This window comes from Meles meles, chromosome 7, assembly GCF_922984935.1.
Source record: "Meles meles chromosome 7, mMelMel3.1 paternal haplotype, whole genome shotgun sequence".
NCBI classification, from domain to species: Eukaryota; Metazoa; Chordata; class Mammalia; order Carnivora; family Mustelidae; genus Meles; species Meles meles.
The window spans coordinates 93,630,192-93,645,196 of NC_060072.1; the positions used below are offsets into that span (position 1 = coordinate 93,630,192).

General features: G+C 35.8%; 2 protein-coding genes across 2 annotated transcripts; one reads left to right on the top strand and one right to left on the bottom strand.

Moving 5' to 3' along the window:
* Positions 1 to 95: 95 nt before the first annotated feature.
* LOC123946703 (olfactory receptor 6C2) lies at positions 96 to 1,043 on the top strand. Its single transcript, XM_046012358.1, has one exon. It carries the CDS (start codon positions 96 to 98, stop codon positions 1,041 to 1,043), a length of 948 nt encoding a protein of 315 aa, XP_045868314.1.
* Positions 1,044 to 11,633: 10,590 nt separating this feature from the next.
* Positions 11,634 to 12,599, bottom strand: LOC123946705 (olfactory receptor 6C70-like). The gene has a single exon (XM_046012361.1). It carries the CDS (start codon positions 12,570 to 12,572, stop codon positions 11,634 to 11,636), a length of 939 nt encoding a protein of 312 aa, XP_045868317.1. The 5' UTR covers positions 12,573 to 12,599.
* Between the last annotated feature and the right edge of the window lie 2,406 nt (positions 12,600 to 15,005).

Below are 15,005 nucleotides of genomic sequence, written 5' to 3' on the forward strand. Positions count from 1 at the left end.
TTTATAGTCAGTCTTTTGCTACAGAATTTAAATATTGATCTCATAAAAATCTCTCTTATTTTCACATGCTGATGGATAGATGTCAAAAGTCAGTGATGAGAAACTACACAGCAATAACAACTTTTATCCTGCTGGGACTGACAGATGACCCACAACTGCAAATCCTGCTTTTTATCTTTCTATTCCTCACCTATATCTTGAGTGTAACAGGGAACCTGACAATTATAACCCTCACATTGGTAGACTCTCATCTTAAAACCCCTATGTACTTTTTTCTTAGAAATTTCTCTTTCTTAGAAGTCTCATTTACCACTGTATGTATTCCTAGATTCCTATACAGTATATCAACTGGGGACAATACTATTACCTACAATGCCTGTGCAAGTCAAATATTTTTTGTTTTTCTCTTTGGAGCAACAGAATTTTTTCTTCTGGCAGCCATGTCCTATGATCGCTATGTTGCTATCTGTAAACCCCTTCATTACATGACCATCATGAACAATAGGGTGTGCACCTTATTAATCCTCTGTTGCTGGGTATCTGGCTTGATGATCATTCTCCCTCCCCTAAGCTTGGGCCTCCAGCTTGAATTCTGTGACTCCAATGCCATTGATCATTTTGGCTGTGACGCAGGTCCCCTCCTAAAGATCTCATGTTCAGATACATGGGTACTAGAACAAATGGTTATCCTTGTGGCCATATTTGCACTCATTATCACCCTAGTGTGTGTATTTCTGTCCTACACATACATCATCAGGACAATTCTGAGATTCCCCTCTGTCCAACAAAGAAAAAAGGCCTTTTCTACCTGCTCATCACACATGATTGTTGTTTCCATCACCTATGGTAGCTGCATCTTCATCTATATCAAGACATCAGCAAAAGAAGAGGTAGCCATAAATAAAGGTGTTTCGGTGCTCACCACTTCTGTTGCACCCTTGTTGAACCCCTTCATTTACACCTTGAGGAATAAGCAAGTGCAACAAGCTTTTAATGATTTCACAAAGAAGATGACATTTCTTTCAAAGAACCTGAAGTTTTAATGAAAGCAGTGTAAAATCAAAGAAGAAAGCCCTCTAAATATTTAACTACAGCTTCTGACTTGTTTCATTGCTTTGTGCCTATAATGTAGTCATATTAACCCTCTTAAAGACGTTTAAGAATACATCCTAATCTCACCTTAATCAAACTCCTTTTTCTTTCAAACCAAACTCACACATAGTGGCTTCCCTCACTGTAAAACTATAAAATATATTTCCAAGTAAGTAAACATATCTCCACTTCTGACTTAGTCTTTCCTTCAATGTTCTAGGGAAGGAAGAAGACTAATAATATTTAAAACTATATAAATTCTACAGAATACACACAACATAGTAACAAACCAGTTTCTTCCTCTAACAAATGTCATCAAAATTAATAACATAATCTAAGACCCAAATACAATATAGAAAACAGCAACAGCAAAGATGCCTCAAAAGAAACCAAATAAGGCATTCTAGGCTAATTAAAATAATGAAAACAACAAGTGGAAACAGAGATACCAAAGGGAATTTGGGAATAATCAGAATTGAAGAGATGGAAACAGCTTCACGAACACTGATAAGACTTTTAATTATTTACTTATATTTATGACAGAACTTCACTTAAAAGGCAAATATTTAATTTGAAACAAATGTAAACAGGGGCACCTGGTTGGCTCAGTGTGTTAAGCGTCCAAACCTTGGTTTTAGCTCAGGTCAACCTCTCATGGTGGTGAGATCAAGCTCTATCATGAGCTTAGTGTTCAGCAGGGATTCTGCTTGTTGATTCTCTCCCTCTGCCCCTCCCCCTACTCTAGCACATGCTCTGTCTCTGTCTCTCCCTCACTCTCTCTCAAATAAATAAATCTTTAAAACAAAAATAATAAATAAGAAAGTAACATTATGTCACTTATTATAGGTTACAAAATTAGAATAAATGCATAAGAGCAAACTAAAACACCAAATTTTAAATGATGATGAAATCAGACCATTATTCACATCAACACAAAGCTAAGTGAATGATTTAAGAAGATATCAAGGATATCTAAGCAGTAGAAATAGGAGAAAATAAGGAAATACAAGACAGATAAATTTTAAATTTTCGAAGTGAGATTAAGGAGAGCATATAATTTGATGAGCACTGGGTGTTATGCAATTGATAAATCAGAAAGGATGAATACCCAACTTTTCTATCAACATGGATGGGACTGGAAGAGATTAGGCTGAGTGAAATAAGTCAAGCAGAGAGAGTCAATTATCATATGGTTTCACTTATTTGTGGAGCATAAGAAATAACATGGAGGACATGGGGAGATGGAGAGGAGAAGGGAGTTGGGGGAAATTGGAGAGGGAGACAAACCATGAGAGACTATGGACTCTGAGAAACAATCTGCGGGTTTTGGAGGGAAGCAGGATGCGAGTTTGGTTGAGCCTGGTGGTAGGTATTATGGAGGGCATGTATTGCATGGAACACTGAGTGTGGTACATAAACAATGAATTCTGGAACACTGAAAAGAAATTTCAAAAAATAAATAATTTTTTTTTAAATTATCAAAGACTACATCTGAAACTAATGATGTAGTATAACTTGGCTAATTGAATTTAAATTGAAAATTTTAAAATAATAATAAATAAAATAAAGGAAAATAAAGCTATTAACTAAATAATTAATTCACAGTGGTCTTTGAGGGACTCCTGCATAGCTCAGTCAGGTAAATGGCCAACACTTGATTTCAGTTCAGGTCATGATCTCAGTGTTGTGAGATAGAGTCCCATTTGGGACTCCTCACTGAGCAGGAAAACTACTTGAGATTCTCTCCTTCTCCTTCTCCCTCCTCCTCTACCCCTTCCCCTGCTTACCCTCTTTCTTTCTCTCTCTCTCAAATAAACAAATAATTTTAAAAAGAAACAATAAAAATAAAAGGAGGGCTGAAATAACACCTAAACACTCTTTTTATTTTAAGATTTTACTTATTTATGAGAGCTAGAGAGAGAGAGGATGAGTGAGAGAGGCGTAAAGGGAGAGGGAGAAGCAGACTTCACCACTGAGCAGGGAGTTCAACAAACGTTCAATCCCAGGAGCTCAAGATCATGACCTGAGACAAAGGCAGATGCTTAACCAACTGAGGCACCCAGTGCCCCTCTTTTAAATTACTTCTAAATGGTACTATGCTAAGAGAAGTAAGTCAATCAGAGAAAGACAATTATCATATGAAGTCTCTGATAGGAGGAAGTTGAGAAGCAGGGTGGGGCTCATGGGGGGAAGGGAGGGAAAAATGAAACAAGATGGGACTGGGAAGAAAGACAAACCATAAGACACTCTTAATCTCAGAAAACAAACTGAGGGCTGCTAGAGGGGCTGGGAGGGATAGGGTGTCTGGGTAATGGACCCCTGGGAGGGTATGTGCTATAGTGAGTGCTAGGAATTGTGTAAGACTGATAATTCACAGACCTGTACCCCTGAAACAAATAATACATTATATGTTAACTTAAAAATTAAATTAAAATTACTTCTACCAGCAGTGCACCTGGGTGGCTCAGTCTGTTAAGCATCGGCATTCAGCTCAGGTCATGACCCAGGGCCCTGGGATGGAACCTGGCATAGGGTTCCTTGCTCCATGGGGGCTTGCTTCTCCCTCTCCTTCTGCCTCCCACTCTCCCTGCTGTACTCTGTCTTTCTCTCTGTCAAATAAATAAATACAAATTTTTTAAAAATTTTTAAATAAATAAATAATTTCTACTGACATAATTTTTAAAATAACTGCTTGTTTTGAACTCCAGTGATTTGTCAAACTCTTTTCAAACATCATCAAAGCCCTTACCAGTCCTGGAAATACATTTAAGTTGTATCAAAATGTAGACAGAAGAAGATTGGGTACAGTCACCAATACATCATAGGTACTTAATAGAGGAGCCTATATTCTAACATCAAGTCATGTTCAGTCCACTACAACACACGACCTTTCAAGCAGTAGTATAGTTTTCTGGGGAAGGGATGAGAAAAGACACTGGAAGTATGTAAACTGACATAGTGGTTGGGATCTCTCTCTGCAATCATTCATTCAGTTTTTTGATGTGTCTGCTTTTCTCTGTTGATTAAATTGCATTACTGACATCAGAGAAAAAATTAAGTTGTCTAAACACTTCAAAATTTATGTAATAGATTTTAAATACTATGCTATTCTTGGAAAAAATCATAGTGGTTTTTGAAATCCCATGTTACTGTTAGTTATTCTAATCCTTTCTTTCCAGTAGAAAATCCATTGTGGTAAGGAAGTTGTGAGGGTAACATTGTATCAAGATTATTTTTAATCATTTCTTGTTTGCATATGAAACAAAGTCACTTTCAAATATTGATTTTTTTCCACACTTATTAATCTGTAACTTGACATAACTATATTGAAATAGGAAGGTTAAAACCATAGTCCTAAATGTTAAGGTAACTTTTCTGAGTTCAAATTTATTGAACAAAGATTATGAGCATTTTCATAGTACACTATCCTTTACCTCCTGATTTAGAAGAGCAAAATTCATTCATCTGTGTTTTATAGTATATTCCTTCTCTGAGATACTTATATATCACTGATAAAAACTTGAAGCTTTTTTAAAATAAAACCTTGTTGTTGTTGTTTTTTTTTTTGTAATTGTTTTATTGAATCATAATATACACACAAGAAACTGCATTATCTTTAAAGCGATGCACTGGGTGTATTTTGATGTATGTCTACATCTGTAAAGCCATTGCCACAATCAGGATAATGAATATATACATCACTCTCCAGAAGTTTCCTTGTGCCTCTTCTTAATGAATGTCCCCCCTCCTCGCTTTCCCTGCCATTTCCAGGAAATCACTGATCTGCTTTCTGCCACTATAGATTAGTTTGCATTTTCCAGCATCTGTTTCATACAGATGGGATCATACAGTTTGGACTATTTCTTGTGTGGCTTCTCTCGCTCTGCACGACTGTTTCACAATCCAACCATGTTGTATCATGTATCAGCAGTTTGTCCTTTTTTTTGTTTGTTTAAGTCTTTAATTAATTAATTAATTTTTTCAGAAAAACAGTATTCATTGTTTTTGCACAACACCCAGTGCTCCATGCAATACGTGCCCTCTCTACTACCCACCACCTGGTTCCCCCAACCTCCTTGTTGTTTTGAACATAATTGTCTTAAGGGAGCCTGTGTGGCTCAGTCAGTGGGACTTTTAACTCTTGATTTCAGTTCAGGTCATGATCTTGGGGTAGTATGATCAAACCCCACAACACCTCTGTGCTTAGCACAGAGTCTATTTCAGATTCTGTGCCATTCCTTCTTCCTCTGCTCCTCCCCTGACTTGTGTTATTACAGGCATGAGTACACATGCATGTTCCCTCTCTCTAAAATAAGTAAATAAGTTAAATTTTAAAAAAAAGATAATTGCCTTAAATAGCTATGGTAACTGTAAAATTTCATTTTACATTTTCTCTTCCTAGGAAATTTACTTATAACATAACCTTACCTAGTCTAGTTAAACATTTTATTGAAAATAAGTGTATTGGGGAATGTCTGGGTGGCTCAGTAAGTTAAGTGTCTGCCTTCAGCTCAGGTCATGATCCCAGGGTTCTGGGATCGAGTCCCACATCTGGCTCCTTGCACAGTGGAGAGCCTGCTTCTCTCTCTGACTCTGCTCACCTCTGTGCTCTCTACCTCTCTCTCTCTCTCCTTCTGTCTGAAAAACAAATACATAAATAAATAAAAATCTTCTAAAAAAAGAAAATAAATGTATTAAGAAAATCTCTTTATAATGTCTGAGCAAATGATTTTCATATGGAGCTAGATTTAATATCTAAAGCTTACCACAAATTTTCTAGAAATATTTTATCTTGTTTTACCTACAAATATTGTATTTAATTCATGCAGGCTATACCATTTTTTAAATCTGGTTTATTTATTTTTTAAATTTCTTTTCAGCATAACAGAATTCATTGTTTTTGCACCACACCCAGTGCTCCATGCAATACGTGCCCTCCATAATACCCACCACCTGGCTCCCCCAACCTCCCACTCCCCGCACCTTCAAAACCCTCAGGATGTTTTTCAGAGTCCATAGTCTCTCATGATTCATCACTGCCTCCAATTTCCCTCAACCCTCTTCTCCTCTCCATCTCCCCATGTCCTCAGTGTTATTTGTTATGCTCCCCAAATAAGTGAAACCATATAATAACTGACTCTCTCTGCTTGACTTATTTCACTCAACATAATCTCTTCCAGTCCCATCCATGTTGATACAAAAGTTGGGTATTCATCTTCTGATGGAGGCATAACACTCCATAGTGTATATGGGTCACATCTTCCTTATCCATTCGTCCGTTGAAGGTCATCTTGGTTCTTTCCACAGTTTGGCAACCGTGGTCATTGCTGCTATAAATAACTAAATTAAAACCACATTGAGGGGCGCCTGGGTGGCTCAGTGTGTTAAGCCTCTGCCTTCGGCTCAGGTCATGATCTCAGGGTCCTGGGATCGTGTCCTGCATCGGGCTTTCTGTTCCGCAGGGAGCCTGCTTCCTCCTCTCTCTCTCACTGCCTGCCTCTCTGCCTACTTGTGATCTTTCTCTGTCAAATAAATAGATAAAATCTTAAAAAAAAACACATTGAAATACCACTTTACACCAGTTAGAATGGCCAAAATTAGCAGGATATACCATTCTTGTTAATTCACTCTCTTACCCATGATCTTTATGCAATGTTCTTATACTTCTATTGCTTTCTCTCTGTTAGTTTCAATTCTGGCTGCTCTGTGCCTTGTTTGTCAGAGATGAATGGGAAATCAGTCAGTTTAGATGCTAACATTGGATTTTTCTCAGCTTTTTGCTTAACAGCCTATCACCCTATATTTCTGGACAAAGAGCTAGCACAGTGACTGGAATAAGCCCTCTCAGTTGTTGTGGTGGTGGTTTTTGTTGTTGTTGTTGTTGTTTTCTTTTGTTTTTGTTTTTGTTGACAGAGTGAGAGAGCACAAGCAGGCAGAGTAGCAGGCAGAGGGAAAGAGAGAAGCAGGCTCCGCTTTGAGCAGGGAGCCCAATGCGGGACTCAATCCCAGGACTCTGGGATCATGACCTGAGTGGAAGACAGTCACTTAACCAACTAAGTTACCCAGGTGCCCAGAGCCCTCTCAGTATTTGATTCTCAGTATATGATTCCTGTAAATTAAAAAGCACAACCACCAAAGTACATCAGCTATGCAAGCTAGTTAGTTAGTTAACACATTCTACCATGTCATCTCAACTTACAATCTCCTCTGCTAACAAGACAAAGGTTTCCATAAAGTAGATTGGCTATCATGAAGTCAAAGCTCTAAAGGCTATTGGTCTTCCAATCCAATTTTTGATTTGTTTTGTTTTTAAGATTCCAAGATTCATTGTTTATGCATCACACCCAGTGCTCGAATCCAGTTTTTATATTCCTCTCCAGAACTACATTTTTTATTGAGGTAACATTTATATAACATAAAAGGCACCACTTTATCTGTTTCACTGTGTGCAATTCAGTGGCTAGTCAAAACACTCACACAGTTATGCAATCATCACCATTATCTACTTTCATAGCCCAGTCATCACCTCAGCAAGAAACTCCATATCTATCAAGCAGTGATTCCCTGCTTCCTTCAGTCCCTGGCAACCATCGATATGTTTCTGTCTCTAGGATTTACTGATTCTAGATATTTGTCTTTTGGGACTAGCTTCTTTCACTTAGCATAATATATTCAAGGTTAACACATGTGGTTGAATCTATGAATACTTCATTCTTTTCTACGGATAAATGACATTCCATTGCACAGATATACCACTTTTGTTTATCCATTCATCACCTGGTGGACATTTAGGTTGTTTCCACTTGAGCACTATTATGAACAACATTGTTATGAACATTCCTGTGTAAATTGTTTGAATCATAACATATTTACATGTGCTTTTTAATATTTAAAAGAGCTTGTGATGGTATTAGAGGTAAAAAAATTAGAGGGATGATGATATACATTGTTTTCTGAGCCAGCAGTATCATGTTAGCACTAGAAATATAAATTTATTTGAAATGCATTCATATGCCCAATAACTGGAAATCTTAAAAAAGAAATTTATAATTACAGTATTGTTGCTACATGCCATTATCATCATTATGTGCTCTTAAAATTACCCAAGAATCCCAAAGGGAATTAATTCATAAGGGTGAATTTAGTAACAGTTTCACATTAAAAAGAGAATGTGATAAATGAAAACACCAATCAATGTAAGATCATAATGTTGATGAATGGAAGCATCATTTCCTAAAGTTATGTAAACGTTGGAGCACAAAGTAAAGTCATTCCATATGTTGTACAACACCTAAGCTTCATAAGTACCAAGCACTAGGTTTCAATGAACTAATAATATTCTAACATTTGTGTGTTAATATGAAATTCTAGAAACTCTTAATGAATCCATTATTAATATATGTAATAGCTTTCAGTCATTTGTAACTACTCTCAAATGAGGAAATGATTTGGTTGTTTTAGGACAGTCCATATTCTTTCATGACACCCCCTGTAAGTCAAATCCATAAAGAATCATATTGAGAATAGTTGTTTCAGTCCAAGCCTGTTTTTGTAACTTTTTTCTAATTTGAATTCAAAGACATGTTCCAAAAATAGTACAAAGTATTACATATGCCCTTTTTTTAGTCACAGTTGTTTACTTCTTGTATGTTTTTTTCATCATTCTGTCTACATACATACATACATGCACTTAATATTCTATATATACAATACTAGTACTATAAACATAAATGTGTATGCACACATGTATATATATAATTTCTAAACCATTTGATGATAAGTTGGACATTGTGCCTCTTTATTTATCTCAGGGTATATTTCCTAATTAGATCATTATGTTACCTAACCAAAGTATAATGATCAAAATTGGAAAATCTGACATTGATATGTTATCTAATCCATAGTCCATATTAAAATTTTATAAATTTTTCCAAGTGATATCTTTTATATCTTTCTATATATTTCTATTCCCTCTAGATCCAGCCTAATGCAGGATTATATGTTGCATTTAGTTGTCATTTCTGCATAGCTCTTACCTGATTTTTCTTCAAATTTAAACTGAGATTTGGGTTTTGTTTTTATTGTTGTTGTTGGTGGTGGTGGTAGTGGGGTTTTATTTGCAGGAATAAAACAGAAGTGATGATAGATCCCTCCTAATCACATTTTCAAGAGCCATATAATGCTGATTTTCCCACTGGTTTTGGTAACTGATCACTTGGATCAGGTGGTCTCTTTCAAGTCTCTCTAGACTGCAAAGTTACTGTTTTCTTCATGTACTAATAATTAATTTATTAAGAGATATTTTGAGACTGTGTAGATATCCTGTTCCTCATGAAACTTTCATCCACTAGTTTTAGCATTCATTGATGATTTGTTACCTTAATCATTACCTCTATATGGGTAGTTAAGTGTATTTTTCTATAAAGATGGTCTTTCTTTTCTCCCAGGTATATATATATCTCCCATTTACTATAAAGCAATATGAATTCAAGGATACTCATTTTACTCAATAAGTTTATTAATGTTATCATTCATTTGATATCCAAATTGCACAAATATGGTGAATGGGAACTTCTTTTAATTGGATTCTAAACTTTTTTTATATGTCTTCTTCATTTTTTGAGCAGTTCTTTACGATAAGGTGATTTTAGCTTTCTTATACTTTCCTTGATCATCCCAAAATAATACTGTCATTCTCCAGGGATCCAAGGTTCCCTTTAGTTAGTGATACTTAAAAACCAATGTGGACATTAGTTGTGTTGGTTAGTGTGTTATTGCTTATTATCTTATATCTTATATGCTTGTTATCTTATATCTCAGAAGACTCTGTGTGTGTGTGTGTTATGCGTTCATACTGATACCTCCAATTCTGATATACACTATACAGGTTACTTAAGAAAAAACTTCTTGTAACTTGTTTCCCCTACAGTGAGAAGCCTCAGTATCCTTTTCTTCAATGCCACACTTGAATAAGCCTAGAACACACAAAGAAATTACAAAACTGATAATCCATAACACTATAAAAAGTAAACCAGATTTCCACAACTCAATTTTTTCTTAACAATTAATTAAAAATTTTGATTGATGAACAAATTTTAAATATCCAATTTGATGAGTTTTGACAAAGATAAGCCATATTCTTTTTTTTTTAAGATTTTTAAAATTTATTTGACACAGAGAGAGAGAGAGATCACAAGTAAGCAGAGCAGTAGACAGAGAGAGAGGGGGAAGAAGGCTCCCCGCTAAGCAGAGAACCCGAAGGAGGGCTCGATCCCAGGACCCCGAGATCATGACCTGAGCCAAAGGCAGAGGCTCAATCCACTGAGCCACCCAGGTGCCCCAAGCCATATTCTTATTAACTGTCAAGATCAATCAATCATCAATTGTGGTTTCTACTTTGTGTTATAGATTTGTTTTGGTGTGACTTCATCAAAATCAATCAATATTTTTGAGACTATTGACAAGAGAAATGTATGGTAACTATAGGCATAGACAAGATCAAATACCACTGGCACATATGGAAGATAGCCTTGAGCTAACAACTTAATCACCTCTATGGTATAAACCAACAGACATAGTGGCATAAACATTGGGAGAATTATAGAATTGTGGCATCTATGTGTTTTAAGGATTGACACTTAGAGTAACTCTAGTTTTAGAGAAAATAAAACATAATTCTATCTCTCAAGAAGTCATTTGAATTAGGAAAAACTGATATTTAATATCATTTACCATAGAAAACTGGTACAGAAGTAAATGCTAATAACCTATATGCCAGGAATTAAATTCATCATAAATTCCCATTTATTCAATAGATTCGTTGACATGTTGAAGAGATTAAGCTTGTGGTTGTGATTTGAATTTCCCTGATGGTATTGCATGGAGCACTTGGTGTGGTGCATAAACAATGAATCTTGGAACACTGAAAAAATAAATTTAAATTTTAAAAAAAGAGATTAAACATGTTTTATGTTTTTGAAAAAGATTGTGTGAGAAAACAACTAAATGTGTGCTAATTCATATTTTATTTTCTACTGTAATTTTTAAAATTTACCCAACATAAATACTAAATTAAGAGGTGACTGGATGGTTCAGTGAGTTTGTGTCCACATCTTGATTTCAGCTCAGGTCATGATCTCAGGGTCATGAGAACCAGACAGGTCATTGGCTCTGTGCCCAGCAGGGAGTCTCCTGAAGATTCTCTGTCCCTCTTTCTCTCCTTTTACCCCTGCTCACTCTCTCTCTAAAATAAGTAAACAGAATCTTAAAGAAATAAAATAAAATAAAATGACACAAGTGAAATGTTTGATTCATTTCAAAAAGTATGCTTTCTTAATATGGTGACAATTGACATTACAAAAAATAACTTTACAAAATATTTCTTCATGTTACAAAAAGTTAAAGAAAGAGTTTCGAAGCTCAGGTAAACTAAAGAGATCCAAATAATTAGATTTTAAAGATCAATACTAAACTAGAAAAGTCAAGAAATTTAATTCACTGTTCTGTTTATGTTTTTATGTTACTTATTTCAACAGGCAGTATTATTTATCTGAAGCAGAAAATATCTTACTAAACACATCTCTGAAGGCTTGTTTAACTTGCTGGTTTCTCAGAGTATAAATGAATGGATTCAGCATAGGGGCAACTGAACTATTGAGCACTGCTACTCCTTTGCTTGAAGTGACTCTTTCATTTGCAGATGGCTTTATGTACATGAATATGCAACTACCACAAATGATGGATACAACAATCATGTGAGAAGAGCAGGTCAAAAAGGCTTTTTTCTTTTGCTGAACCGAAGGGAATTTTAGAATTGTCTTGATGGTATAAGAGTAAGAAAAGATTACGAATAACAATGTGACAATGATGATCATCACAGCTAAGGGAAAAGCAATCAATTCTACTAAATGTGTGTCTGAGCAAGAAAGTTGCAGGACAGGAGAAATGTCACAAATGAAATGATCAATGATATTGGAAGCACAGAAATCCAAGTTCAGAATCAAAAACAATGGAGAGAAAATGACCAGGAATCCAGTTGCCCAAGAAGTGAGTACAATCTGATGACAAATTCTGTTGTTCATGATGGATGTATAATGCAGAGGTTTGCAGATGGCAACATAACGATCATAGGCAATAGCTGCCAGAAGAAAAAATTCTGTAACCCCCAAGAATATATAAAAAAACAACCGAGATATAGAGCCATTATAGACAATGGTCTTTTCTCTGCTTACAATGGACATTAGGAATCTGGGGATGCAAACACTTGTGAAAGAAATTTCCATGAAAGAGAAATTATGGAGGAAAAAATACATTGGGGTCTTGAGATGAGAATCCGGTAGAGTAAGGGCAATGATGGTTAAGTTTCCTAACATACCCAGCATGTAATTTAGAAATAGAAATATGAAAATTACAATCTGTAACAGAGAATGATCTGTCAGTCCCAGAAGGATAAACTCTATCGGTTTTGTTTGGTTCTTCATTTCTCTTTTGTGATTTCAAACAAATCCTAGAAATAAAAGGTACAGGGTGCCTGGGTGGCTCAGTGGGTTAAGCCGCTGCCTTCAGCTCAGGTCATGATCTCAGGGTCCTGGGATCAAGTCCCGCATCGGGCTCTCTGCTCAGCGGGGAGCCTGCTTCCCTCTCTTTCTCTCTCTCTCTCTCTGCCTGCCTCTCTGCCTACTTGTGATCTCTCTCTGTCAAATAAATAAATAAAGTCTTTAAAAAAAAGAAATAAAAGGTACAATGATAAGAAACTATATGAGAAGTTTAATATCCAGGAAATTTTATATAAAAAGATCCATATTCAGTGCTTGCTTCGGCAGCACATATACTAAAAAAAAAGATCCATATTCACGTATATGCTCATTTATCAGGAAATACTCTATGAGGTTGAAGATATGATGTAGAACCATGCAACAGACAGTATCTTTAAAAAGCACAATAGAAGTCAACTCAGTTTTGAAAATTGACCTGCAAAATCCATAATAGTTTATTTTTTCACCATTACTTACAAATTTCCAGCTCAACTGTAACTAATTCCAAATTTGTTCTTTCCTAAATACATTAGATCAAATCTTGGTTCCAGATTCAAAAATAATTCATTAATTTTTCATTATGAATTTCATCAAAATAGAATATGCCAGTATAATAAATTAAGACCTACAGTTAAATTCTGAAATTTTAGGTTTCATATTAAAGTGGTATTTGTTTAGAGCCCATTATAGCCTCTTGCAACTTTTCTATGAACTACTGATGAAGAAAAAAATATGACAAAAGAAAAAGAGTGTAAGAATGTAATACCACAACAAAATAAATACTAGTTGAATCTAGGGAAAAAAAAAAACTGAAACAATATGAACCAAATATAACCACATTTACAAAAGTCCAGTAATGAATCTGAGCAAGAAGAACATACTAATGGCTACTGAGGAAAAGGACACTTTGCTCTTAAGACTAGAGTTTTGGTGGGTCTTTTACTGTTTAAGAATGAATAGAGAATATGCCCCCCAAAAGAATATCCAAATAATAAATTGAAACTATTGTAAAAATAAGTTCAATAATGTGAAAAATTTTTTTTCTTTGCAAATTGTTTAGAGTATATAATGGAATATTTACCCTTCTCAAAAGGCAATTAAATTTCATATTACATACAAGCTATATGTCATGGCATAGTTTTGAGTGAAGAGTAGAAATTTTTAAAAATAAGCAATTCTTTAAATAATTTTAGTCTTTCAGATAATTACATTTGAAGTGATTCAAAATATTCTAAATGCATTTTAGACAAAAATTCCAAAAATCTTTATAAAAACTGACCCCAATTCTATAAATGTCTGTATCTGACACATGAAGGTATAATTTCCATAACTATATACAAAAATAAGAGTAATTAAAAATGAAGTACTTTTGGAGTTTCAAAACTCTGCCCTGTGCACCGTACTCTGAACTTCACACCCAGGCAACTTCTGGAGCTACACACCAGCATGAAGAAAAAATGTCAAGGACAGTCCGAGTATAGACAGTCAAGTCAACAAGGAACAGTTAGCAGCACCACTCCAAAGTGACCAACAACAATAAAAGCTAGACCAACAGCCCTGCACCTAAGATGGAAGGCCACCAAAAGTGCTGGATTATACATAAATTCTTAGAAGAGGAACTAGAGAAAAAGTGGCACAAAATGATGGAGGACGTCCTGTGGAGAGGGGAAGACACCAAGCACCTGCAGTGATGTGGATAAGGAAATGGAGTGGAGGCACCAAGAGGCAACTTTACTTGCTCCATGAAGCCAGGAGCACATTCACATTCTTCCTAGATTGTATAGAGAGGTGGGACATCTACTTCCTCAAGGGACTCTCAGAGGAAGTCCCAGAGCCCCCAGAAAATTTCTCAGAAACCCCAGAAAAATTGATGAACTCAACCAATCTTTTCCTGATATTCCTGCATTTCCAAGGGCAACTGTTCAATCATAAAGCTTCCCTTTGTAAGAGTCAGACTATGTTCAAAGACTGGAAAATTCAGTATTGTGAAAATGTCAGTCCCTCCTGAGAGAGCCCAGAAACAGGCCCACACTGTCACTTGACATTAAAAAAAAACAACAATGGGAAGGGGGGAATCTGAGGTACTAATAATGTACTCTTTCTTGATCTAGATGCTGGTTATGTGAGTGTGTTGAGTTTGTGAACATTTAATAAGTTGTATATTGTTTTTTTTAAATATTTTATTTATTTATTTGACAGACAGAGATCACAAGTAGGCAGAGAGGCAGACAGAGAGAGAGAGAGGGAGCAGCAGGCTCCCTGCTGAGCAGAGAGCCCAATGCGGAACTTGATCCCAGGACCCTGAGATCATAACCTGAGTCGAAAGCAGAGGCTTTAACCCACTGAGCCCCCCAGGTGCCCCTAAGCTGTATATTGTAA